Here is a 27,592-nt window from a genome sequence, read left to right as displayed (position 1 = left end):
TTCCCAGCAACCATTTCTCATGAGCGAGCCTAGACGCTGAGTGTAGGCAGGCTGTTCACCTGTTGGGGAGGGGCGAGGTGGGGGGGGCAATGTACATAGACAAACACGAGCCTGTTATCACCTGAGGTCCACACGTGGGCACTTTCTAACAGGGGTCACTGGGTGGTGATGAGGACCAGGAGCCCAGGCTAGGTTTCTCCCTCGCTGGTTTGAGACTGTACTATCCCAACTGAGAACAGCTAACTCAGTAAAGAAAGAAATTGCATTGATAGAGACCGCAGGACATCCCAGAGCGCTTTACAGCCAATGAAGTACTCTTGAAGTGTAGTCACTGTTGCAATGTGGAAAACGTGGCAGCCAATTTGCGCACAGCAAGATCCCACAAACAGCAATGAGATAATGAACAGATAATCTGTTTTAGAGATGTTGGTTGCAGGATAAATATTGGCCAGGACACGGGGGAGAACTCCCCTGCTCTTCTTCGAAATAGTGCCAGCTGAGAGGGCAGACGGGGCCTCGGTTTAGCCTCGGTCTGAAAGACGACACCACCGATAGTGCAGCACTCCTTCAGTACTGCGCTGATGTGTCAGCCTAGAATTTGTGCTCGAGTCTCTGGGGTGGGACCTGAGCCCACAACCTTCCGCTTCAGAGGAGAGAGTGCTACCCACTGAGCCACGCCTGGCACCTCAGAGTGCAGATCAAACCTGGGACCTTTGTGGTCTCTTTAGCTCATTACCATCCTGGGCCGTGCTTTTCCCCACTGGGCCATCAGACAAGCCTTGCCACTCAAGCTTAAAAAGAGGGTAAATGTCACGCCACGCGTGCACTGTGCAAAGTCACGCTGGTGATTATATATATAACAATGTACAGCAATGATCAGTGTTCCTCCATACCTGTTTTTGTGTTTCCACCTTTGTAACGGATAATCTGAAGAGCAGCCAGGACCCTTCCTTTATCAGAGTAAGTGTCCAACTTAAACTCAGCTTTTGCATCGTCACTGAACTGAACCAGCGAAACCTGTGCAAAAAGAGAAACAAAAACTTTAATTGATCAGCGATGAGGTAGGAAGAACTTGTGTTTTATAAAAATACTTCAGCACATCTCTCAGGACACCACCAGAGCACTCCACATACAACGAGTTGCACTGTAGTGTACTCACTGCTGCTACCGAGTCAACGTAGTGGCCATTTTGCACGTACCGACTTGCGTTTATATAGCGCCTTTAATGTACAGAAAATGCCAAGGGGCTACACAGACAGGCAGAAGGAAAATGGACGTTGATCGAGGAAGGGCGGTGTGTGTGGAGGAGTGACCAAAAGCTTGGTAGAGGAGATGGGCTTTGAGAAAGTTTTTAAAGGAAGAAAGGTTTAGGGAGGCAATACTAGAGAGTAGGACCCAGGTGGCTGAAGACTCTACCATCAATCATGGGCTGAAGATATACACCAATGGCCAGAGTGATAGAAATGGAATGTTCCTCTAATTCGGTGGGGTCTTGCAAACAGCATTTCAATTAATCTATTTGTGGTGGTTGAAAACTCCCTTCCAATAGTGCCCAGACACACAGCTCTCTGGTTTAACATCTCCCCCAATAGACACCTCCAACAATGCACCGTTCCCCAGTACCACTCAAGTTCTGCATTGGGGTTTGAACCCACAGCGTTCCAGCTCAGAGACAATTCTGCTACTGTCTGAGCCAAGCTCACTATGTAAAAAAGAGCCAGTTTTGTTTTTAAGAAACAGGGGTAGAACGATGCATCGCACAAACCTGCATTCCTTCTGGGCTGATGTTGTCAAGGGCCCCGATGGTGTTGAAACAGAACTGCAAAACCTTGTTGAAGCTTTCATCCCCAATACTCCATGAGCCGTCAATCAAGAACACCAGGTCCGCCTTTGCTCCCATGCAAACTGATGGTTAAAAAAAAGGGATAAAAATCAACACAAGATATTTCTCCTCACTAGGGTTCGTTTCTAGAGGAACAGAATTCAAAAGCAGAGAAGTTATGTTAAACTTATATAGAACCTTGGTCAGACCACACTTAAGAATACTGTGCTCAATTCTTGTCTCCATATTACAAAAAGGATATAGAAGGTGCAAAAAAGATTCACAAGGATGATACCAGGTTCTAACTATCAGGAAATACTGAACAGGCTGGGGCTCTTTTCTCTAGAAAAGAGAAGGCTGAGAGGTGACCTGATAGAGGGCTTTAAAATTATGAAGGAATTTGATAGGGTGGACGTAGAGAGGATGTTTCCACTTGTGGGGGAGTCCAGAACTATAAAATAGTCACTAATAAATCCAATAGGGAATTCAGGAGAAACTTCTTTACCCAGAGAGTGGTGAGAATGTGGAACTCGCTACCACAAGGAATAGTTGAGGCGAATAGCATTGATGGATTTAAGGGGAAGCTAGATAAACACATGAGGGAGAAAGGAATAGAAGGATATGCTGATAGGGTTAGATGAAGAGGGGTGGGAGGAGGCTCATGTGGAGAATAAACACCGGCATTGACCAGTTGGGCCGAATGGCCTGTTTCTGTGTTGCACATTCCATGTAATTCTACGTAACATTATGTGCGCACTTTTACATCACCTGCTGAATGATTTCTGTTGAAAGGTTGAAGAGATGAAAACAAAATGCTTGAAATGCTCAGTAGAAATAGAACCTGCTGGAAACTACAGCAGGTCAGTGAGTTGCCAAAAGATAAAAACATGTTGAAGTTTTGAATGGGACCAACGTTTCCAGCTGGTTACGATTTCGATTTTTAAAAAAATTCTTCCTAATTTTACAAGGTACTTTCCTTCCAATGATCTCATTCTCTCCTCGCTGACAATGGCTTGCTATCCGAGATGGAGCAGAGTGAAAGACATCATCTAAGCTTCTGTTAAATGCCAACGAGCAATGCCATGGGTTATCCGCTCAGGATATTTTAAAAAATGCAACTTTTTTAACCAAGAGGTGGGATTAATCCACTCAACCACCAACCTGCAAACTGGAAAAGTTAACTACTTAACTACTGACAGGTCCATTAGATTTTAGAATGTACTGCAACATTCCTACATATTTCCACTGAGAGGTGCCCCACGAGAGTTGCCAAATCTCTGGGAATTAAAAGTAAATATTCTGGACACTGCTATGAGCAACTCTGGGAGGAAAATCATATGGGCATTAACAAAAAATTGTTAGTTTTTTTTTCATGAGCTTTTTGTTTATTATAAAAACATTGGAGACGGAGCAAAATGGCTGTTCGACCGAGTGGGGCGGTTGGAGGCGAGAGGTCATGTGATGTAACCTCCAGGACTACGTCCATCCAGAGTTGGCGACCCTAGTGCGCCCTCTGAAGCATGAACCCGCCCTTTACTCTCTTCAGATGCTGTCAGACCTGCCGTGTATTTCCAGCGCTTTCTGCTCTTATTTCAGAATTCCAGTTTCCCCTTTGACCGAAACCAGAGATCTAGAAGTTTCCAGAGCGGCCTACACTGACGCGATCGTCGTTTTCAATCACAACGCTCTGAGCGAGTAAGGCCGTTGGAGACGGCAGCATAGACGAGGTAAGTAGCTCACCTTCTCGGGCTGGTGGGATGGTTGGCGGTGGGGGAGGAGATGGAGGCTCTGTCGGAGCTTCTGTGGGGCGAACCACTGCAAAGGAAGCAAATAGACATTTACAATCTAAATAAAATATTTCTAAAATTATCACAAATTCCGACAAAAAAAAACGGATTCACTTTTGACTTGGTTGGCTCACACAGTTAAATTTATGAACACAATAGCAATCATCAAATTCAAACTCAGGATTGTGGCACCTTGGGACAAAATGTCAGCCGTGCTCACCCGATGGAGGTGGCTTTTCATTTCTTCATTCCCCCCGCTCCACGCGAACCCCCCACCAACCCCCCGCTCCCTCTTCTCCTGCCCAGGAGAAACTGGCTCTAACTCCAGAATGGCATCTCAGGCAAACTTGGCCAAGGGTCCATTCTGTCTCTGAGAGATTAGACCCGTGAGTGCTACCTGTCCAATCACAGTGACATCGCAGCTAAACCTACTCAAGGCCTTCTCGGTTATCCATTCACTGTGCTTTTCAGCAGGTGTCCCTGGATAGCGATCAGGTGATGTTAACCGGGCTGATCTCCACTGCCCCGCCCCACCCTAGGAACACAGGAACAGGACTCGGCCATTCAGCCCCTCGAGCCCGTTCCGTCATTCAATTAGATCATGGCTGATCTGTATCTTAACTCCATCTACCCGTCATGGTGCCAAAGGAGCACGTGTATCTCTACTGATCTTAATCCCTCTCCCCCACACTATCACTCAATGACCCCTCCTCCCAGCGCCCTGTGTCACTGACTGTATCTCTACTGATGTTAATCCATCTCCCACACACTGTCACTCAGTAACCCCTCTCCCCCAGCGCCCTGTGTTACTGACTGTATCTCTACTGATGTTAATCCAGCTCCCTCACACTGTCACTCAGTAACCCCTCTCCCCCAGCGCCCTGTGTTACTGACTGTATCTCTACTGATATTAATCCCTCTCCCTCACACTGTCACTCAGTAACCCCTCTCCCCCAGCGCCCTGTGTCACTGACTGTATCTCTACTGATGTTAATCCCTCTCCCTCACACTGTCACTCAGTAACCCCTCTCCCCCAGCGCCCTGTGTCACTGACTGTATCTCTACTGATGTTAATCCCTCTCCCTCACACTGTCACTCAGTAACCCCTCTCCCCAGCACCCTGTGTTACTGACTGTATCTCTACTGATGTTAATCCCTCTCCCTCACACTGTCACTCAGTAACCCCTCTCCCCCAGCGCCCTGTGTTACTGTCTGTATCTCTACTGATGTTAATCCAGCTCCCATATGCAACCCGAAAGCTCACTGTCCCCGCCATACCCCCGTATTCATTGCAGTTTGTGCCTCAATACTCACATGTACGCTCCTGCACATTAATTCCAGGTCCCTCCAGGTTCGGGAGCTGAGTGTATACAACGGCATCATAAAGGGAATCCGGGGAAAGCCCAGTGAAGCAGTAGCTGGAGTCGGCCCCGCTGATCGTAACCTCCTGGTACCCACCACTATAAACTTCAAAACAATCAGAAACAGAGAGGTGGGAATGAGCCATCAACGTGTGCATAACACCCTGGAATCAACTCAGTATCAGCCCTGTGGCTGGAGTCACACGATACAGCAATGAGCACCTGGTGTTGGAGAACTTGCTGAACAAATTTACTGGCTATCTTTATAAAGACATCACTCTTGCTCTATACATCATATAGAAAAACAAATATAGCATTGTGTTCATTGACTTTTATGTAACACTCCTAACTCCGTGTTATTCTGTGAATAACATCCCCCAACTCTGTGTTATTCTGTAACATCCTCCTAACTCTGTGTTATTCTGTAACACACTCCTAACTCTGTGTTACGCTATGAGTAACACACTCCTAACTCTGTGTTATTCTGTGAGTAACACACTCCTAACTCTGTGTTATTCTGTGAGTAACACACTCCTAACTCTGTGTTATTCCGTGAGTAACACACTCCTAACTCTGTTATTCTGTGAGTAACACACTCCTAACTCTGTTATTCTGTGAGTAACACACTCCTAACACTGTGTTATTCCGTGAGTAACACACTCCTAACTCTGTGTTATTCCGTGAGTAACACACTCCTAACTCTGTGTTATTCCGTGAGTAACACACTCCTAACTCTGTGTTATTCCGTGAGTAACACACTCCTAACACTGTGTTATTCCGTGAGTAACACACTCCTAACTCTGTGTTATTCCGTGAGTAACACACTCCTAACACTGTGTTATTCCGTGAGTAACACACTCCTAACTCTGTGTTATTCCGTGAGTAACACACTCCTAACTCTGTGTTATTCCGTGAGTAACACACTCCTAACACTGTTATTCCGTGAGTAACACACTCCTAACTCTGTGTTATTCTGTGAGTAGCACACTCCCAGCTGTGTATTACCCTGTATGTAACACGGTCCCAGGGTGCAGTATCCTGTGTGTAATTCACTTTGAGCTGTGTGTATTACCCTGTATGTATCGCTCTGCCTGTGAATTATTTTATATTATCTTGCAGCACACATCTTGTTACATATTTGAATTTCTTTATGCTAGAATTTCCTGTAAAAATTATGTTAACTCTCTTGGGCTGTTATGTTCAGGATTATAGTGCTTGAGAAACAGAAATATTTATTACATTTCCCTTTAGCTGTCATCTTTTATTAAAAAGTCCTTACAGCAATATCAGTTTTCAAGAGGGCTTTATATAATATACTCGGCAATGTCAGGCACCCTAAAGTATCGGAGCGAATTCTCAGGCAGCCCTGTGGAATCAATAACACATGGTTTATTTGTACTGACACAATACAAGGTGGGTGCTCAACATTAAAAGGTATGGGGGCAGAGCAAGGAAACAGGATTAAGAGTAGGTAGCTCTGTTGAGGGAAACTAGCACTTGCACAAGTGCAGTGAGACGAATGACTAGCTTTTGAGCTGGACCTTCACAAAAAGAATTGGAAGGTGTAGGTTTAATGGCTCCCCTTTAAGAACTGATGAAAGGATTATTTAAGATAGACCAAAAGCCAAAACAAAAATAAAACTGCAAATGCTGGAAAATCAGAAGCAAAAAACAGAAAATACAGGAGACAGCCAGCAGTCGGCCAGCCTCTGTGAGAGAACAGAGGAGTTAACATTTTGGGTGTAGGTTGTGATGAAGGGCCCGCACTTAAAAGGTTCCTGCTCCACAGAGCCTGCCTGACAATTTAAGATAGAATGCCCTTTCAAAACGAGGGAGAATTCTACCGCAAAAGACAATGGGGTAGATTTTGACTTTGTGCGCTAGTGTATCAAGTCAGCAGCTCATTTAACATCTCGCCCCGTTTTATTTCCATTGAAGTCAATGGATCGGGAGCGATGTGTAATGGGCTGCTGATTCGATATCACCCGTTGCACAAAGTCACGATCCAGCCCAATCTATCAAAAAGCTTTTAAAGACACAGTTCAGAGCTCTTTCAATTTTAGAGGGATCGTTCTTTCAAAGGAGTAAAATTAGACAAATTTAACGTGGCCACGTCTCTTAGTTGACTGTTTGAAAAAATGTCAACATTGTCCAAATATCGGGGTGGACTTTAACTGCCCGATCCTGCCAGCGGGGAGGCCTGGTCCGATTTGAGGGCTAGGCCTCGTTACCATGCCACCGGCAAGCAGCAAATCGGCACACTGTGCCAGTGCAATATTGAGCTGCCCGGAGGCCGACCTGGCTGGCAGGAAGGTAGATTGGGGATGACGGGGTGGGGGGCAGGGGCCGGGGTGGGAACGGCCCACATTATTCTCGTGGAGCCTGGAGGAGCAACCCCGGCCCCACAAAAAAAAAATTTAAACGCATCCCTTCTGCTGTATTGCCAGGTTTTACTATGGAAGTGGAAAGAGGTTTGTTGGAGATATTGAAATGGGATGGAATTTGTTGGAGATAGACAAATGGGATGGGGTTTGTTGGAGATAGACAAATGGGATGGGGTTTGTTGGAGATAGACAAATGGGATGGGGTTTGTTGGAGATAGACAAATGGGATGGGGTTTGTTGGAGATAGACAAATGGGATGGGGTTTGTTGGAGATAGACAAATGGGATGGGGTTTGTTGGAGATAGACAAATGGGATGGGGTTTGTTGGAGATAGACAAATGGGATGGGGTTTGTTGGAGATAGACAAATGGGATGGGGTTTGCTTGAGTTTTATGGCCACTTCCTAAAAATTTCCAAGTTGTAGAATAGTACTGCAATGATGTTAACATCGATGTGGTCCAAACATTCTTGCAAATGTAATACAGGTCTGCTAGCAGTATCTGCAAAACCTTCTGAAATGCTGATCAACTAGACACATCAGCTACCTGGAATACCTCCCCTCCCTGGTGCTGTCCACCTGACAGTGTGTTTAACACCAAATAAGATTATATTCACTGTGGGGCATCTTCAGGTTTTCATTTGTCTCCAATTCGTTTGGCAAAATTGAGGCACATTGAAAATAGGAAATGCCCCAAGGTTCACAGTTATTTTAGGCACGCTTTGAGAGGAGCAGATTATTAGTCCAGGCCTCTGGAAATATCTCCCACAACATTGTTTATGAGCTGCGTGTGTGTGCGTGTGTCTGTTCGTGTGTTTGCGTGTGTCTGTACATTTGTGTGCGTGTGTGTGTGCGTGTGTGTGCGTGTGTGTGTGTGTGTTCCAGCTCAGATCCCGAAACTAAAAGCTCCTTTTGGACTCCATCAGCTTCTTTCTTTTTATATTTGTTAACGAATTAGTTGGCAAAGGTTAAAAGACCATGCTAATGAGAGAGAATAGGTTATGGTCTCCAATGCACACTTCAGTTTCCTGTTTTTAACATCCCACAGGCTTTGTTGTGAATTGAGACCATATGGAAACAACATAACAGCTGTAAACATTCCAAAGCCACATCAGTATAATAAAAGTTAACATGTTTAAATTTGAATTACCTTTCACTGCCAATATTTTTCTGGAGAGTTTGCTCTTTCTCAGGTTAGTTATCAATTTAGGACACTGATACCAAACATCGTATCTTCGTGGATAGATAGACAGGAACACTTGCGTTTATTTAGTGTCTTATCACATCATCAAATCGTCTCAGAGTGTTTCAGTCGGTGAACTACTTTTGGAGTGCAGTGATTATGGTTAAAGAGGCAAACGTGACAACCATTTTGTGCCAGCGATGTGCTACAAACAGCAGTGAGGCATGTGACCTGTTTGTGGTGGTGTTGGTTGAGAGGAATGTTGGCCAGGACACAGGATAAACTCCCTGCTCTTCTTCAATGATGCTGTGAAAGTCTTTAACATTCACCTGAACAGGCAGGAACTTGGTTTAACGTCTTAAGAAAAGACGGCAACATTCAATTGGTACTGCATTGGAGAGTCAATCTAGATTATGATTGTTATTATGGGGTTGAAAGTGCAACCTTTCAACTCAGAGTGCCAGGTGAAGGTTAGAGGCTTTTCTGCAGAGAGAATTCCAGGGTCGTTCCCTGGGGTCGCTCTCCCATGCATCTCCCAGCTGCCAATTTTAGAATGGTACTTTGGAAGTGTCAGCTTGGCTCATCTGATACTTGAGTGCAGTGCTCATGGAGTGCTGCACTGTCGGAGGTGCCGTCTTTTGGATTGGACGTTAAATCGAGGCCCGTCTGCTTTCTCAGATGTTTGTAAAATATCTCATGGCACTATTGGAAGAAGAGCAGGGAAGTTCTCCCCGGTGTCCTGGGCAATATTTATCCCTCAACCAACACCTAAAACAGATTATTTGCTCATTGTCACATTGTTGTTTGTGGGATCTTGCTGTGCAAAATTGGCTGCCGCGTTTCCTACATTATAACAGTGACTACACTTCAAAAGTATTTAATTGGCTGTAAAGCACTTTGGGACGTCCTGAGGTCTTGAAAGATACGCATATAAATGAGATTTCTTTCTTTAGGACATTAAATTTCAGTATTAAGCATGCCCCGAGTCAGGTATAGGTATGACACAATTTTGATACAGAGTAAAGCTCCCGCAGTGCTGCCCTAACAATGTGCCTCAGCCCCAACCTCAGAAGAGCTTTTCATATTGTACCAGTGCCATCTATCTCTAATTGGCATTAGGACAGTTTTATGCGATAGGCCTGAGATGCACCAGGAACCAAATAGAGGCTGCTGGTCTCATTTCAAATAGAACACTACAGTGCAGCGGATAAGGGAGACTTTCAGTCTGGGCTGGATTCAAACCACAGTCGCTGAGAATGAAAGGCTAGTGTCTAATCCACCGCACCATCCAATCTCCCCTTTTTTTATCTGTGCCTTGGAATCTTTTGTTAATTCTCTCCAGTTGCAACACTGAGTCACTAACAAAATATATCGTTCTACTGGCCAACTAATAAAACTGAGATAAAAATGCACTGACACTTCGTTGAACGACACTGCTCGAGACAAGGCCACCAATGGTGGGCCGCAGGGAAGTGGGGGATGCACAAGAGGCCAGGGTCAGAGGAACACAGAGATCTCGGAGGGTTGTAGGGCTGGAGGAGGTTACAGAGATTGGGAGGGGGTGAGGCCATGGAGGGCTTTGAACGTGAGGTTGAGAATTTTAAAACTGAGGCATTGCTGGACCGGGAGCCAGTGTAGGTCAGCGAGCACTGGGAGTGATGGGTGAACGGGACTTGCTGTGAGTTAGGATATGGGCAGCAGAGTCTTGGATACTTGACCATATCATACGTAAAAAGAGGCAGTTACGATACAACCTGTTAAAAAAAAAATCCTTTCTTTCTTTATAGTTACCATCAACTGGTTGCAGTTTTATTCTGTAAGAGGATGCTTCCCTGTGAGGGGTCCACCGGATGCAGAAGGTGTCCCAGTCTACTTGGTACGTGCTTATTCCTGTCACGTTCAGGTACACTAGGAGAGAAGAGAAAAATCAAAGAACATTTTATTCCACGTCAGGAGCAGCATCAGAAACAACCGCGTGCATTACCGGTCGGCTGGAGTCTCGTGTCACAGTCCTGCTGTATATTTAGGAACATAGGGATTGTTAGACAAAAAAGACCAAGGCCCATCTAGTTCACCTTCTACCATCCTGATAATCACATGATACAACATTAATGGAGTTGTTGGCTAATCACAGCAATCAATCTCTACCAATGAGTCTACAACAGACCCAGACATGAGGGGAGGAAAACCCCCAGTGGTGGAGAGCTTTGGGAACCATTGGTCCTAAGTCACCTGTTCCTCCCGAGCCTCCTACACTCACCACAGGTCACGTCTGATATTACTCATATGCTGTATCCCAAAATGTTATTGTCTGAAAGATATCAATCTATCTGCTTCCACCGTCTCCCCAGGGAGCCTGTTCCATAGATTGACCACTCACTCATTGAAATATTTGGTGATGAGGTTACGCCATCTTTCACACACTGGTGATGCCCGACAGGTGATGGACACTGCCGACTTCACGGGAATACCTGGAAGCCTCTGCTGTTGACTCGATGACTTGGTTGGGTGAGCAGCCGCTTCAAACGGACCAGGAAAATCCCCAGCTTTCATTCCCCGGTCTCTTGCGTGGAGTTACCTGACCTCAGCTGGGGAGGGATGCCAGGGACACTATAATTGGCCTCAGCACCATTGTGTTAAACGGTCAGGGTTCCCGCTCTTCCTCGCGACCTCTCTTGGATACTGCGCGCACGGCCGTCGGGCAAGGGCCGGGCTCGCTGCCGACGCACCCCAAGATCAAACAGTCCAACGATAGTCACTGTCGAGGCTCGACATGAAAAATGGCTACTCAGGTGCTTGCTGCCATCTCTCAGGCCCTGTGAGAGACCGTCAGGTTGATGTCTGGAGGGTGACGTCTAAAGGATCAGTTCTGAAGGATCACATCTGGAGGGTGACGTCTGGGGGTGACATCTGGAGGGTGACGTCTTCGGATTGACATGTGATGGATCAGGCCTAAAGGGTGATGTCTGAATGGTGACGTCTGAAGGACGACGTCTGAAGGGCGACAGATATGCAGTTATATGCAAGACTTTTACGTGTTCACTTGTGCATAAAGGACTATGTGGTGAGGCTTTATTCCCTTCACCTACATTCCAAAATAAACTTTTCACCACATGACCTCGGAGTTGGCCCGAGCTCTGAAGTGTGAGGTCGGCATTGACTGGAACAAAGGCTTGATGGGAAACTCCTGTCACTTTTCTGCGGGGAATGGAAACTGAACGCTTCCAGAGGCCAACATTTCAACTGAACCTGGGAAGCCTTCAGTATAATCCCAAAGGGAACCAGCATTCTGCAAAAAAAAACATTCATCCTGCAAATACAATGTGTGATGTGTCCAGAGAGCAAAAGGAGGCCACTGGCTTATTGGTGTGGAACAAAATTGACATCTCTTTACATTGAATTACATAGAATGTACAGCACAGAAAAAGGGCCATTCGGCCCAACAGGTCCATGCCTTTCATGATCTGGAGAAGGTAGGAATGAAGAGGCTACTTCTGATATAAAGGTGTCCAGGTAATGTTTCAGGGAAAAGTCCCACCACCACCTTCTCATGGGCAAGTAGGGATGGGCGATAAATGTCGGCCTTGCCAGTGACGCCCACATCCCCAGAATGAATTTTTTTTAAAAGTTCATTTGTATTTTTAGCCCTGCATTTTTCCTGTCACTCGTCAAGCTGTTGACACCACTCTAGTACCATGCCCCCGGTGCGAGCTCCAAAAGCCAGTGCCAGTAGGCTATTCCACCTTGGGGGGATATCATAGCCAAACCCAACTGTGGGCACATCTGACGTTATTTTCTCATTTGTGGCTATTTGGTCATGGAGGGCATCACAACTTGTTTACACGTGAGGAAGGCCATTTGACCCACCTTAATTCATCCATCCGGAACAGCCCGACACTCCCCCTGTATTGCTGCATCTAACTGTTTATTGTAGGACTTCGATCTTTTCGCCTCCACTGCTCTATCTGGAAGTGTCACTGGAGGTCATTTTGACTTTGGGCAATAGTGTAAAGTGAGCGATATCGGATCAGCCGCCCGTTTTACATCTCTCCCCATTTTTATTTCCATTGACTTCGCTCAGGAGAGATGTATAATGAGCGGCTGATTCAATATTGCTTGTTTCACACTATCGCCCAAAGTCAGAATGACCCCCAAACACTCTCAGCGCTAAGAACCTCCTGATAGCAGTCCTGAAATCACCTTCTATTAATTTAAACTTGTGCCCCTTAATCTCCTCCCACAGTTTAATTTACAGTAATATTCAGGATTTACTTTTTCCATACTATTTACTATCTGCATACCTCTGTAAGATCACCTCTCAGACACCTCCTTTTCAGGCTGTAAAGTCCGAGATTCTCCAGTCTTTCCTCTGACCCTGGCTCTTTCTGCACTGTCACAAGCACTTGAATAGAATCATTTAATCTTACAGCACAGAAGGAGGCCTTTCGGCCCATCGTGTCTGTGCCGGCTCTTCGAAAGAGCTATCCAATTAGTCCCACTCCCCTGCACTTTCCCCATAGACCTGCAAATTTTTCCTTTTCAAGTATTTATCCAATTCCCTTTTGAAAGTTATTATTGAATCTGCTTCCACCGTCCCTTTCAGGCAGCGAATTCCAGATCATCACAACTCTCTGCGTAAAAAAAAATTCTCATCTCCCCTCTGGTTCTTTTGCCAATTATCTTAAATCTGTGTCCTCTGGTTACCGACCCTCCTGCCAATGGAAACAGTTGCTCCCTATCTACTCTATCAAAACCCCTCATGATTTTGAACACCTTCATTAAATCTCCCCTTTCTGCTGTAGGGGGAATGACCCCAGCTCCCTTAGTCTCCCTTCTTTCTCAGCAACCAGAACTGGACGCAGTGCTCAAAGCCGAGTCTGCTCCTGCCCCTCCCCCCAGTGCCCGTTCGGCAGGGGTCGTCTGATAGCGATCAGGAGCGGGAACACCGGGACACCGTCCTCTCCCTCTCCCAGGGGCACTGACAGCAAGGGCATTGCCCCCCCTACCGTACCCTGGGCAAGATCAGACAGCTCAGTACAGAGAAGCTGTGTGCTCGGGGACTGTGTCGCTCAGCTCATGCATTGGTTGAACTCAATGAACGTTGGGGAAGCTCATTACAACTTGAAGTCAACGCTCAGTGCCGGGTAAATGGTTTCTTTCTCCCCTCCTTTAAGGTCTTTACCACGATCGCAGTTGTTATTCTCTGTCGCTGTAATCAGAAATTGCAGAGGTGTTGGTAAAGTGGCTCCGTGCATGGTCGGTTGGTGTTAAATAATAGTTTCATCGCTGGTGTGGCAACATCGCAAATTAGTTCCAGCACTGCAGATGAGTGACTCTCAAAGCCACCTGTGTTAAAAGAACGTCAGGCCTGTGCCATGAATCACTTCCCTTTCGTCTTTGCAAAGGGGGGCCTCAGGAGCAGAGGGCCCAGTCGCTGCCAGCCGCAGGGAAACCGCAATTTCACGTCCGTTGGCGAATCGCCGGGGTCAGGCACATTTCCCGATTACAGGGTGATCTCCCTCCCGATAAAGGTCCGGACCCTGAAGGCGGGCGCAGGCTTAGAGGGAGAGAAAAATAAAATTGGCACTTCTTTGCCCCAGCAAATAATTTCACCGCCTCAACTCACGGGTAGTGCCTTGGCCTGTCAACGCTCCGCTGCTTCCTGAATTGTAGGTGGCATAGACCTTGACATCATATGGCGTGCCAGGCATCAGATTCTGCGGCGTGTAGGACGTCACGTCCCCCACGAACACTTCCATTTTCTCATCGCTGCCTGAAAGAAACAAAGGTCACGGGCGTTAAACTTCACTCCAAACCTCCCTCGGCTTTTTTTTTTCCCCTCCTGATTGGGGCCTCTGGAGTGGCTTTGGAGTCAGGAAGGAGGGAAAGGGGAGCGCAATAAAGTTTATCGTACTTTTTAAAAAAAAAACACCAGCGCAGCGGAACAAATCTATAAATAACCCGCCAGCCCTGCGCAAAAGTTAGAATCTGCTGAAATCCTGCGTCATGACCACAGAGAGGTGGAAATGGCTTCAGGCTCATTTTTCCACTGGGAGGCCCCAGTGTCGGCCTCAAATTGGGCCTCCAGGCCTCGGGCCGCATTAGCATTATCAGGGTGAGCTGCCAGCGCCTGCTGGCAGGGATGAATTTCGGGCCAAAGGTAAGTCCCAGGAAGGGGGTGTTGGGGAACGGGGGTGGGTGAGGGCGGGTGGCAGATCGGTGAGATTGCAGAGTTGTGGAAACACTCCTGCTCCTCCTGGCTGCACAGGGATATCTTTTTACATTTCTTTTTAAAAACAGGCCCGACTCCTAATCCAAACCAACTTCTCGAGGGGGGCTTAAAACAAGCTTTAGGCCCCTTCCAAATGTTTTAGGTGGTCGCCCGGGATGCTTGAAAAAAATGACCCGACCCAATCTTGGGTGTCCTTTGGGCTTGGGTGTCGGTCCCTGAAATTGGCCTTTGTTGCACTTACTTTACGCCCGTAAAACTGGTGCAACAAAGTCCAATTTCTACCCCTGATTCTGGCAGCAATACTTTTTTCCACTCCCGTCTAATGCCACGTGTCAGATTGTCCGATTTATTCACAAAAGAAAGCTGACTGTCGTTGGAATGAACTCTGCTCGTGTTGTGCCCAAATCCACTCCAGGTAGCACTGAGAACTGTCCGACACACCTTCAACTCTCCACTAATTACCCTGCAACATCCCATTCAATCACACAGCTACTAGTTCTTTCTTAACCTACACATCTGCACAGAATTACAATTTACAGCACAGAAACAGGCCATTCTACCCAACTGCTCTATGCCGGTGTTTATGCTCCACACGAGCCTCCTCCCTCCCTACTTCATCTCACCCTATCAGCATATCCTTCTATTCCTTTCTCCCTCATGTGTTTAGCTAGCGTCCCCTTAAAGGCATCTACGCTGGCTGGAACATTCTACATTCGGGGGATTACCTCCCCCTTGCTCGGAGGCCCAGGGCAGGGCGGAGGGAGGGTCCCTGAGAAACGTTTGTTGCTTTAAAGCAGCTGGACGCACGCCTGCCTTGCTGGGTTACACATTCCCCAGTAGCTGTCGAGCTGTAAATTTATGGCCCCCTGTACTACGCACACAAAAGAGCTTTTGAAAACGGAGGGATTTTCTTTGATCTCCCCCCACCCCGCCCCATCATGCTCCCCGCTCCCGATCTGAAGGCCTTGAGTCTTGCTGGGGTTTCGTGCAATGAGGGCCTGTCTCCAAGCGAGGCATTCTTTGTGAGTATGGGCAAGCTGTTAAACCATGCAGGGCACCACAGATGAGCTCGATCCTCTGCTAGCCCAGTTTTGGTGCTTTCCGGCAGTGGGCCTCTGGATAGAAAGCATGACCGGAAACCCGTGGCCGATCTCTTAACCTTCCCTGGTCCAGCCGGCCCTGGTTAGGGTGAGCCAGCCCGGGGGATCGAATCTCAGAACACTCATAGAATCATAGACATTTACAGCGCAGAGGGAGGCCATTCAGCCCATCGTGTGTGTACCAGCCAAAAAAGAGCTATTCAGCCTAATCCCACTTTCCAGCTCTTGGTCTGTAGCCTTGTGGGTTACAGCACTTCAGGTGCACATCCAAGTACTTTTTAAATGCGATCTGCCTCTCCCACCCTCTCAGGCAGTGAGTTCCAGACCCCCACCACACTCTGGGTGAAAAAAAATTCTCCTCCGCTCCCCTCTAATCCTTCGACCAATCACTTTAAATCCATGCCCCCTGCTTATTGACCTCTCTGCTAAGGGAAATAGTCCTCCCTATCCACTCTATCTCGGCCCCTCATAATTTTGTACACCTCAATTAAATCTCCCCTCAGCCTCCTCTGTTCCAAGGAAAACAACCCCAGCCTATCCAATCTTTCCTGATAGCCAAAATTCTCCAGCCCTGGCAACATCCTCGTAAATCTCCTCTGCACCCTCTCTAGTGCAATCACATCCTTCCTGTAATGTGGTGACCAGAACTGTACGCAGTACTCAAGCTGAGGCCTAACTAGGGTTTTATACAGTTGTGTCAGGCTAGATGAGTTCAAGTTTTATTATAATTATACAGGAATTAGCCATTTTTTATTTTATCACTGAGGATACAAGATGAATAAAAACCAGGCAGGCAAATAGTAAAAAAAACCCGGTGACAGAAAGCTGCGTACTTCAGCCAGACCTAACTCAAGGGTCATGCAAATGGAAAGTGTAACGCGTACCATTATTAGCTACAGGAGGAAGGAAAATAGAACATATATGTAAAAGGGCCGTGAACCGCAGGAAGATCCTGCACGTGCAGCTCAGATGTTGGTATCGACCTACCTGTGGGCTGGTAAACCAGTTTGTATCCAAGGACTGGCGATGGTGCAGGATCCCAAGTCACACGGAACCGAGTGTACCACTCGTCCGACACCCGCAGATTGCGGGGTTCCAACAAACCCACTGTACGGATAAAGGGGGAGGCGGGGGGAAGAAACAAGGCACATTAAAGAGCGAGCAGAAACCCTTTAGATATTCCCCCATTTCACAGCTAAAGAAGGTAAGTGGCCGAGGTCAGTCTCCTGCTCACTCGACCCTTGCTCTGGTGCTTAATTTTATATTGGCTCGTATCACAGCCGGTCTGGTGGCAAACATCCAAAAACACAAAACAAGAGGGCACCGTATTGTATACAAAAAATCATACTCACTAAATAAAGTACAAGGTGTGGGTCTTCCACAAATCTTCAGAAGTTAGATACACACACAACACATGGAATCATACAATCTTACAGCACAGAAGGAGGCCATTCGGCCCTTTGTGTCTGTGGCGGCTCTTTGAATGAGCTATCTAATCAGTCCCACTCCCCCGCTCTTTCCCCATAGCCCTGCAAATTTTTCTTTTTCAAGTATTTATCCAATTCGCTTTTGAATGTTATTATTGAATCTGCTTCCACCGCCCTTTCAGGCAGCGAATTCCAGATCATAACAACTCGCTGTGAAATGGCCGATATCGAGTCGGGCACCCATTATACGCCCCGCCTGATCCTCCCTTCCACTGACTTGAACGGGAAGAAAAATTGAGCTGGCTGTATATCCGGCTATCGGCCATTTTACACCATCGCTCAAAGTTACACCCACATACACCCACACGCACAAACACACATGACCGCGCACACACACAACATACATACCCGCGTGTGCATAAATAAACGAAACGCACGTGCAAAAATCCATGCACAGACTCACACCCACCTGCACGCACGCAAACGCACCCACACATGCAAGGACACACTTATTATCAGACAGAAACAACATAGGACCTGGGGGAAAAAAATGTTGTCAGAGGCTAACGACCGTACCCAGGTAGGTCTTGACAGTGGTGATTGTCCTTGTCCCAGAAATACATTGAGGAAGAGGCCCGGATCTTTATGGACAAGCCCGCTTCCTTTTTGGAAGTGTCACAGGTGTGTTTTATCCCCAGGGTTTAACAATTACGTAGATCAGAACTCCACCTGCTAACCATTTCCTTCGGACTCTCTAAGCCACAGGTTCTCCGTTTGGATGGTGAACTAATAGAAAGAACTTGCATTTATATAGCGACTTTCACAACCTCATGACGTCCCAAAGCACTTTACACCCAATGAAGTACTTTTGAGGCGTAGTCACAGTCGTGATGTAGGAAAGGCGGCAGCCAATTTGCGCACAGCAAGATCCCACAAACAGCAATGAAATAAATGACCAGATAATCTGTTTTAAGGTGTTGGTTGAGGGGTAAATATTGGCCAGGACACCGGGGAGAATTCCCCTGCTATACTCCGAAATGGTGCCGTGGGATCTTTTACATCCACCTGAGAGGGGCGCTCGGGGCCTCGGTTGCATATCTCATCCGATAGAAGTTGCAGCACTCCCTCGGCACTGGCGCTGAAGTGTCAGCCTAGATTACGTGCTTAAGTCTCTGGAGTGCGTCTCTGAACCCACTGCTTTCTGACTCAGAGACAAGAGTGCAACCAACTAAACCAAGGCTGACACCCTTGATAATCAATAATGTGGTAATAATGTACATGGTTCAGAAGTCACAGAACACCCAATCACCCTGCCTGCTTGTCTCGCCGTTCCAGCATTAAACCAATTCTCTGATGCATCAAGTTACAACTCTAAGGTTGGGCGATAGCAGCCAATTCTTGATTTTTTTTTGGCTGGATTTTAAAACATGGGATTTGGACTATTTGTTGGCTACAAAATAGTGGAAACAAGCCTGGGAGCTCTGGGTTAGTGAAGAGTCAACTGCATTCAGTTAGTTGATCTCAGCTGAGGCAGCATTTGGAGGGGTCACAATTGGCCTCAAAGTCCTTGCACTAAGGAGGGGGGTGGGGGGTACAGTAGTGTAATATTATTGGACTAGTAGTCCAGAGCTCTGGACTCATCATCCAGTAGAACGGGAGTTCAAACTCTCAAACTGCCATGGTGGGATTTGAACTCTGGATTACTAGTTCAGGCCTCTGGATTATTAATCCAGTAATGTTACCCCTATACTACCATACCCACATATCTGTAATAAAAGCCCCATCTACATTGAGGGGTTTTGATAGATTAAATAAAGAGAAACTCTTTCCAGTGGCAGAAGGGTCGGTAACCAAAGGACACAGATTTAAAATAATTGGCAAAAGAGCCAGAGGTGGAGATGTGGAGAATTTTTTTACGCAGCGAGTTGTGATGATCTGGAATGCGCTGCCTGAAAGGGCGGTGGAAGCAGATTCAATAATAACTTTCAAAAGAGAATCAGATAAATACTTGAAAAGGAAAAATTTGCAGGACTATGAGGAAAGAGCAGAGGGGCAGTGGGACTAGTTGGACAGCTCTTTCAAAGAGCTGGCACAGGCACGATGGGCCGAATGACCTCCTTCTGTGCTGTATGATTCTATGATTAAATACATATGCATCCTGCAGAAGAAGGAATGAATACCGGAAAGCCAAGGATCAATGCCAATGTGGGGTATTATATCCTCTAATGATTGAGACATGAAAGCAAATAAATACTGTGAATTGTCAGAGGAAAGACTAATCAGTGCAAAAAATAAATACACTCTGATTGCTTATTTACTACATCGCTTTCCAAACTGGGGTCCCCGAGGGTCTCTAATGTTATCAGACTTCCATTCATCGATCAGATGTCTGTACTTCTCTCTATTTGACTTACTGGCACATTGTTTCTGCTTCTGTATATTAATGTGTAATAAAAATCCTTTCTTTTTTAAATGAGTAGCTAACATTGCCTTTCAGAAGGTGCCAAGGAGTGTGTCAGTTTTTGCAGGGGGTACACAAGAACTTGTCAAGGATTCAAGGGACCCCCAGGAGTGAGTCAATACTTGCAGCAGATGCCTGGTAGTGTGTCAGTATTTGCAGGGGGTCCCTGATAGAGCGCCAGTACTTTTCATGGGGCCCCCAGGAGTGAGGCAATACTTGCGGCAGATGCCTGGGAGTGTGTCAGCATTCACAGGGGGTTCAGATTGATGGCCAATACTTTCAAGGGGGTTCCCGGGAGTGTGTCAATATTTGCAGGGGCTTCTCCACACTGAAAAATCACTGATTTACTATAAAATATAGTTGGAGATATTTATTCATGTAGTGGTTAATTTGTACTCGGGTATCTCCTTTGGCTTAGTGGATAACACTCTTAGCTCGGAGTCCCACTGCAGAGACTTGAGCACATAATCTAGGCTGACACTTCAATGCAGTACTGAGGGAGTGCCGCACTGTCGAAGGTGCCATCTTTTGGATGAGACATTAAACCGAGGACCTATCTACCCTCTCAGGTGGATGCAAAAAGACCCCATGGCACTACTCAAAGAAGAGTAGGAGAGTTCTCCCTGGAGTCCTGGCCAATATTTATCACTAAAACAGATTCCATACTTAAGAAAAGACATACTTGCTCTCGAGGCAGTACAAAGAAGGTTCACTCGGTTAATCCCGGGGATGAGGGGGCGGACATATGAGGAGAGGTTGAGTAGATTGGGACTCTACTCATTGGAGTTCAGAAGAATGAGAGGCGATCTTATTGAAACATATAAGATTGTGAAGGGGCTTGATCGGGTGGATGCGGTAAGGATGTTCCCAAGGATGGGGGAAACTAGAACTAGGGGGCATAATCTTAGAATAAGGGGCTGCTCTTTTAAAACTGAGATGAGGAGAAACTTCTTCACTCAGAGGGTAGTAGGTCTGTGGAATTTGCTGCCCCAGGAAGCTGTGGAAGCTACATCATTAAATAAATTTAAAACAGAAATAGACAGTTTCCTCGAAGTAAAGGGAATTAGGGGTTACGGGGAGCGGGCAGGAAATTGGACATGAATTTAGATTTGAGGTTAGGATCAGATCAGCCATGATCTTATTGAATGGCGGAGCAGGCTCGAGGGGCCGATTGGCCTACTCCTGCTTCTATTTCTTATGTTCTCATGTTCTTATTATCTGGTCATTATCTCATTGCTGTTTGTGGGACCTTGCTGTGTGCAGATTGGCTGCTGCGTTTCCTACATTACAACAGTGACTACACTTCAAAAGTATTTAATTGGCTGTGAAGCACTTTGGGATGTCCTGAGGTTGTGAAAGGCGCTATATAAATGCATTTTTCTGATTCAGTGAGAAGCCATTAAACATGAACATGGTCCTTTAGACTTCAGGCACCTCTTGAAGACCCAGTGCATCGTAGCTCTGCTCGAAAACCCAGCACCTGCTTGGTGTGAGGGAGAGCCAGCAGTGGCGAGTTATACTGCCAGCTCCACACAGCCTCCAGTCAGGCAAGTGGGGCACGAGCCCAAATACTGGTCCAATTTTAATTTTTTAACGGCCGACAAAGACCGCGGCTACTTTGTCTTGACCAGGCAGGAAGACAAAAAGCAGCGACGAAGAATGCCTGATTTACCTGTCCTGCCATCTCCAGTCAGTTGTCCTCCGTCTCCATCCTCGTACATCGCCACCACATTGATTCTGTAGGGAGTGTCAGCTGTGAGTGGCTGCAGGATTACATTGTTCCTTCTGCCGGGAACAAACGTCTGGAAATAGACAGGGTTAAAAAAAAAGTTGTTTGAAAGAAACTAGCAGAAAAGCTGTAAGACCATTGGGGAGGGAGGGAGGGAGGGGGCCGAGGGAGGGAGGGAACGAGGGGTTAGACAAAAAACGGCAAATGCTGGAATTGTGAAGTATAAACAGAAAGACGATGTAAATATAGGGCAGGTAAATATGTATTTTTTTTTTATGATCTGGAATGCGCTGCCTGAAAGGGCGGTGGAAGCAGATTCAATAATAACTTTCAAAAGCGAATTGGATAAATACTTGAAAAGGAAAAAACTTGCAGGCCAACGGGGAAAGAGCAGGGGGCAGTGGGACTAACTGGATAGCTCTTTCAAAGAGCCGGCACAGGCATGATGGGCCGAACGGCCTCCTTTTGTGCTGTATTATTCTCTGATTTTGTAGGTCTGAAAAGGGAAACGGCACAGATTATATCAAGAGAATGGAGTCCATGCAAAGAACCTGCACCTGGAACGCTGACATATATATATTTTTCTTTTCTTTCATTTCTCCGATGTTTGGAGGGGTTTGGCGGAGACTGGCTTGCCAGGTTCTGTTTCGTAGAATGGCCGCCGTTTCCACGGAAACGGGTGCCGGCCACCTTTATTAGTTCGAGCGGGATTACAAACCCCGACTTCACCAAATGGCACTGGGTGCAAATGAGGCAGTGACACCACAATCCACGGCAGCACGTTGTGTGTTTAGAAATAAAATGGTTTTGAGGGAGGAGAAATAATAACACTTTTCCCTGAAAGTGACAGCTTTAGGGTTGCCAACTCTGGTTGGACATATTCCTGGAGGTGTCCTCACATGACCCCCGCCCCCACACTCCCACCATTGGTCGCCCATCCTCACGGTGCTCCGCCTTCCTACACCAATCAGAAAGCGAATAGACTCTTCATTACCCGATTGGATGATTCTTGACTGTTAGGCAAACAGCCTTTTTTCCCCATATCCGTACTTTTATAACAAAAGCTTCCAAAGAAAATTTTAAAAACCCACAATTTGAACATTTTAAAAACCCACACTTGGAATACTGTGTACAGTTCTGGTCACCCTATTATAGAAAGGATATTATTAAACTAGAAAGAGTGCGGAAAAGATTTACTAGGATGCTACCGGGACTTGATGGTTTGACTTATAGGGAGAGGTTGGATAGATTGAGACTTTTTTCCCTGGAGAGTAGGAGGTTTAGGGGTGATCTTATAGAAGTCTATAAAATAATGAGGGGCATAGATAAGGTCGATAGTCAAAATCTTTTCCCAAAGGTAGGGGAGTCTATAACGAGGAGACATAGATTTAAGGTGAGAGGGGAGAGATACAAAAGGGTCCAGAGGGGCAATTTTTTCACTCAAAGGGTGGTGAGTGTCTGGAACGAGCTGCCAGAGGCAGTAGTAGAGGCGGGTACAATTTTGTCTTTTAAAAAGCATTTGGACAGTTACATGGGTAAGATGGGTATAGAGGGATATGGGCCAAGTGCAGGCAATTGGGACTAGCTTAGTGGTATAAACTGGGCGACATGGACATGTTGGGTCGAAGGGCCTGTTTCCATGTTGTAAACTTCTATGATTCTATAATTTTCTAGTGCCCCAATGACTTTTCTCCCAGGTTTGCCTGCAGTAGTATCTTGGAGATGAATCTTTAATCCCTGGAGACTCCAGTGCAATCCTGGAGGGTTGGCGACCCCTAGTCAGCTTGGCTTAGTTGGAGGCAGTGGGTCAGAAGGGTGTGAGTCCCAGCTCCTGATCCAGCCAAGGCCAGCACAGAAATTTCAGCCACTGAACTTTATTCAATTGCATTTGTGTTTTAACCTTGTCCCAATAGCAAAGACAGTGGAGATCGAGCAGCATCGTTTCAAAAAGGCAGAACCTTGAGGCGTGATTGTCGAATGTACTTACAAACTCCTCGATCGGGTCTCCAACGGTCGGAGCATATATAACCCTGTACTGCTGGACGGGACCCTCGGCGTGATCCCAGCTCACGCTGAGGCTGTTCGTTGTCGGATTGTACACCTTCATATTTCTTGGCCCGCTACGAGTTACTGCACAGGGGGTCGGGGCGGGGGAGGAGGAAGGGGGGAGAGAGGGAGGGAGTAAGTCAATTGTGATCAAGTATGCAAGAGAAAGTGCTTTCGCACAGGGAGAATTACATAGAATTACGTAGAATTTACAGCATCCAAACAGGCCATTCGGCCCAACTGGCCCATGCCTCCACATGAGATTCCTCCCGCCTTACTTCATCTCACCCTATCCTTCTACTCCTTTCTCCCTCATCTGTTTATCTAGCTTCCCCTTAAATGCATCTATGCTATTCGCCTCAACCACTCCATGTGATAGTGAGTTCCACGTTCTCACCACTCTCTGGATAAAGAAGTTTCTCCTGAATTCCTTATTGGATTTATTACTGACGATCTTATTTTTACAGCCCCCTAGTTTTGCTCTCTCCTGAAAGTGGAAACATCCTCTCTATGTCCACCCCATCAAACCCTTTCATAATTTTAAAGACCTCTATCAGGTCACCTCTCAGTCTTCTCTTTTCGAGAGAAAAGAGCCCCAGACTGTTCAGTCTTTCCCGGACTGTTGTACCCAGAGTTGCTCAGAAGCACACATGCAAACACCCACATGCAGACACATGGGCATGCGCATACATACACACGCACATGTATGCAGAGGTGCACACAAGCACACACATGCAAATATGCATGTGCGCGTGCACACACGCAAACACCCACATGCAGACACACGGGTACGCGCATATACACACACACACACACACACACACACACACACAAAAATAGTCTCTGTTTAACAGTTACTTAACCTACATGTCCTGCCATCACTGGTGAGCTGACCGCCTTCCCCGTCTGCGTAAAGCGCCACCACGCTGACAGAATACGGCGTGTCGGGTTGCAGGCGTTCCAGGAGCACGTTGTTGGAGTTTCCTGGCACCACCGTCTGGGCAACAAAACAACGGTTCCAGGTCAGCACATTTACAACCGTGAAAAGGGACAAAGCCCAGAAACTGCAGCAGACATTGTTATCACAGAGAATTACTAGCCTGGGGCAAGGATGCACCTGTCGTATTTACCGGGGCTCGGTCGCAAAATGCAACTTAAGGGGAAAAAAAAACGATTTTGCAATTGCATGGTTTTTTTTGTTACGTTGTCGCTAAGTGCAATTACCCAGAGGCCCAGGAGCTAAGATAATTGGGAGGGAATGTTTTTTTTGTACTAGTGCAGTCTGGGGCACGGTAACTTACATATTCTGAGGGTCGGGTCCCAGTCAGAGGTGCGTAAACCACCCTGTACTGCTGCACAGGTCCTGGTGCACTGGTCCAGCGGACGTTCAGGCTGTTTGGCGTTGGGTTGAAGACTTGAACATTTCCGGGTGCCCCGCGGATCACTGAGCACAGACACACAAAAAAAAATTGCATTACATTCTTGACGTAGACAGGAATTGACGTGTACAGAGTACCAGATGTAAGGGCTAGACCCCACCAGTCCTAATGCAGCACTTCATACTGTGTTGATTCATGCTTTGGTTAGGAAGGCTTCTGTAGGACAAAGCACAGGGAGGGGACAAACCAGTTCCATGTCATCGCTGTCCTTCCAACCACCAATGTTGTGACATCACAGGTCCGTGAGGTCACAGAGTGGGGCACGGAGAGACACATTACACAAAGCATGAGGTCCCATTTCCCATTGTACCTACAGAAGATAAAGATACAGGGAAATTAAGGCTCCCTTGACCGTTTGGGGCTAGAGAACGGGGGAAAGATCAGTTCGGATCGTTTGTCGGGTTGCTCGTCATTTACTCTGCTGAAACATTGTGTTTGTGTGAACGTTGTTTGAGGACGGGATTGGGCTTAGTTGTAATCATGGTCAAATAGCCTGCACTGAACCATCTAGGCCATTACTTGAAGAATGGCCACTTGAGCTAGGTACCGGCAGCTGACCAGTGCCCACTGGACTTTATCCCAGAACATGGCGTGGCCCACAGAAAGCATTGGTGGAACTCCCTAACTAGCAGCACTCTGGGAGTCCCTTCACCACACGGACTGCAGCGGTTCAAGAAGAAGGCGGCCCACCACCACCTTCTCGAGGGCAACTAGGGATGGGCAATAAATGCCGGCCTTGCCAACGACACCCATATCCCGAGAATGAATAATCAAAAAAAAAATGGTAATTGGGAGGTTAAGAGGGCTTTGGATCTTTTGGAGAGCAAACAAACTGACTTTTTAGGTCAACATCTTAGTGAGCACTTACGTGTTCTCCCAGTGCTGGACCTACGTGCACCTTCGCCATCCCTAAAGACAGGAACCACAGTGACATCGTATGGTGTATCGGGATTCAGGCTCTTGAGGATCGTGTTGTGGGTATTTCCTGGTACTGTTACCTGTCAATATAAAAGCCAACACAACTCATCATCATCTTTAAATTATATTACATGGAGTACGGTAGTGTCGTGGTTATGTTACTGGACTAATAATCCAGAGAACATGAGTTCAAATCCCACCATGGCAGTTTGAAAATTTGAATTCAGTTTACAGAATCTGGAAATATAAAGCCGGTCTCAGTAAAAGTGACCGTGAAGCTGTCGGATTGCCGTAAAAACCCAACTGGTTCACTGATGTCCTTTAGGGAAGGAAACCTGCCGTCCTTCCCCGGTCTGGGCCCATATGATACTCCAGTCCCACACTAACGTGGTTTACTCTTAACTGCCTTCTGAAATGACCCAGCAAGTCACTCAGTTGTTAGGGATGGGCAATAAATGCCGGCCTTACCAGTGACACACATCCCGAGAATGAATAATACACATTATCTGCTCATTTATCTCATTGCTGTTTGTGGGATCTTGCTGTGCACAAATTGACTGCCGCGTTTCCTACATTACAACAGTGACTAGACTTCTAAAGTACTTCAATGGCTGTAAAGTGTGCTGTATAAATGCAAGTTCTTGGTTTCTTTCTTTCATTTATCTATGTAAAGTTCAGTACACAATTTAATGCAACTTTGCTAACTGTTACAGCAAAGTCAGGAGTCTGAAGAAAGACATTTCTTCACCTCTGGCCACAAAGCCACTGACAAGAAACCCGGTCCAACCTTTCAAAGAAAAGAGGGTATTTTGAAAGTGTGGGCAGGAAGAACGAACGATCGGCAAATACTGACCCACGGACACATCTCGACCTGGAGTCACGGGGTGAACTTCCTGGGGATTTCCCGCTGCGCCACCATAAGTCTGGCAGAGATTCTGTTCGGGGAGGTTTTTGCCAAACTTCCGGTTACAAGACGGGAGAATGCAGAGGAAATTTACCCCCACTGCTTTGACAACAAGCAGCGGTAACTTCATGTCCGTCACTGAATTATTGGCACAAAGACCCAATCAGGGGATGAACTGATGCCATAATAGTCAGACCGAAACTCGAACAGCATTTTTCTATCCATCCGATACCAGACTTCTCTTGCCCATCCCCGATTTTAATCGCTCCACCATTGGCGGCCGTGCCTTCAGCTGTCTGGGCCCTAAACTTTGGAATTCCCTCCCCAAACCTCTCCACCTCTCTCTCCTCCTTTAAGACGCTTCTTAAAACCTACCTCTTTGACCAAACTTTTGGTCACCTATCCTAATATCTCCTTATGTGGCTCAGTGTTAAATTTTGTTTGACAATCGCTCCTGTGAAGCGCCTTGGGACGTTTTATTACGTTAAAGGCGCTATATAAATGCAAGTTGTTGTTGCTACACTGCGGCTCAGATAATACTGGGCTACATTCGGTAATTAACAGCATTAAAAATGAGTTCTGAAGCTTACCACTTCTTCACTTCCAGGTCCAGCGGTTGGAACGTAATGAATTTTATAGCGACGAACGAGACCTTCAGCAGGATCCCAGCTCACACTCAGCGAGCTCGTCGTTGGGTTGTACACTCGGAGATTTCGAACTGAAGCGAGCGGCTCTGAAAGAAAATCGGTCGGGTGGTTTGAAATGAAATGCCATCATGGTGGCTTTGGATGCTCCCCTGCT

The 27,592-nt window shown here is 46.6% G+C and overlaps 1 protein-coding gene across 1 annotated transcript in view; it reads right to left on the bottom strand.

The window, feature by feature from the left end:
• Nucleotides 1–27,592, bottom strand: part of col12a1a (collagen, type XII, alpha 1a) — a 256,730-nt gene that overhangs the window by 93,088 nt on the left and 136,050 nt on the right. The window contains exons 32-44 of the mRNA XM_067988546.1: nt 27,382–27,524; nt 25,838–25,967; nt 24,832–24,974; nt 24,398–24,527; nt 23,472–23,614; nt 21,428–21,557; nt 16,855–16,974; nt 14,162–14,308; nt 10,327–10,443; nt 4,924–5,076; nt 3,563–3,637; nt 1,766–1,905; nt 894–1,017 (exon numbers count right to left, since the gene is read on the bottom strand). Of these exons, the coding sequence (XP_067844647.1) occupies nt 894–1,017; nt 1,766–1,905; nt 3,563–3,637; nt 4,924–5,076; nt 10,327–10,443; nt 14,162–14,308; nt 16,855–16,974; nt 21,428–21,557; nt 23,472–23,614; nt 24,398–24,527; nt 24,832–24,974; nt 25,838–25,967; nt 27,382–27,524 (1,695 nt within the window). The remainder of the gene's footprint in view (nt 1–893; nt 1,018–1,765; nt 1,906–3,562; nt 3,638–4,923; nt 5,077–10,326; nt 10,444–14,161; nt 14,309–16,854; nt 16,975–21,427; nt 21,558–23,471; nt 23,615–24,397; nt 24,528–24,831; nt 24,975–25,837; nt 25,968–27,381; nt 27,525–27,592) is intronic.

Source organism: Heptranchias perlo, chromosome 8, assembly GCF_035084215.1.
Source record: "Heptranchias perlo isolate sHepPer1 chromosome 8, sHepPer1.hap1, whole genome shotgun sequence".
In the NCBI taxonomy this organism is placed as follows: domain Eukaryota; kingdom Metazoa; phylum Chordata; class Chondrichthyes; order Hexanchiformes; family Hexanchidae; genus Heptranchias; species Heptranchias perlo.
This window is presented reverse-complemented; position numbering and strand designations above follow the sequence as displayed.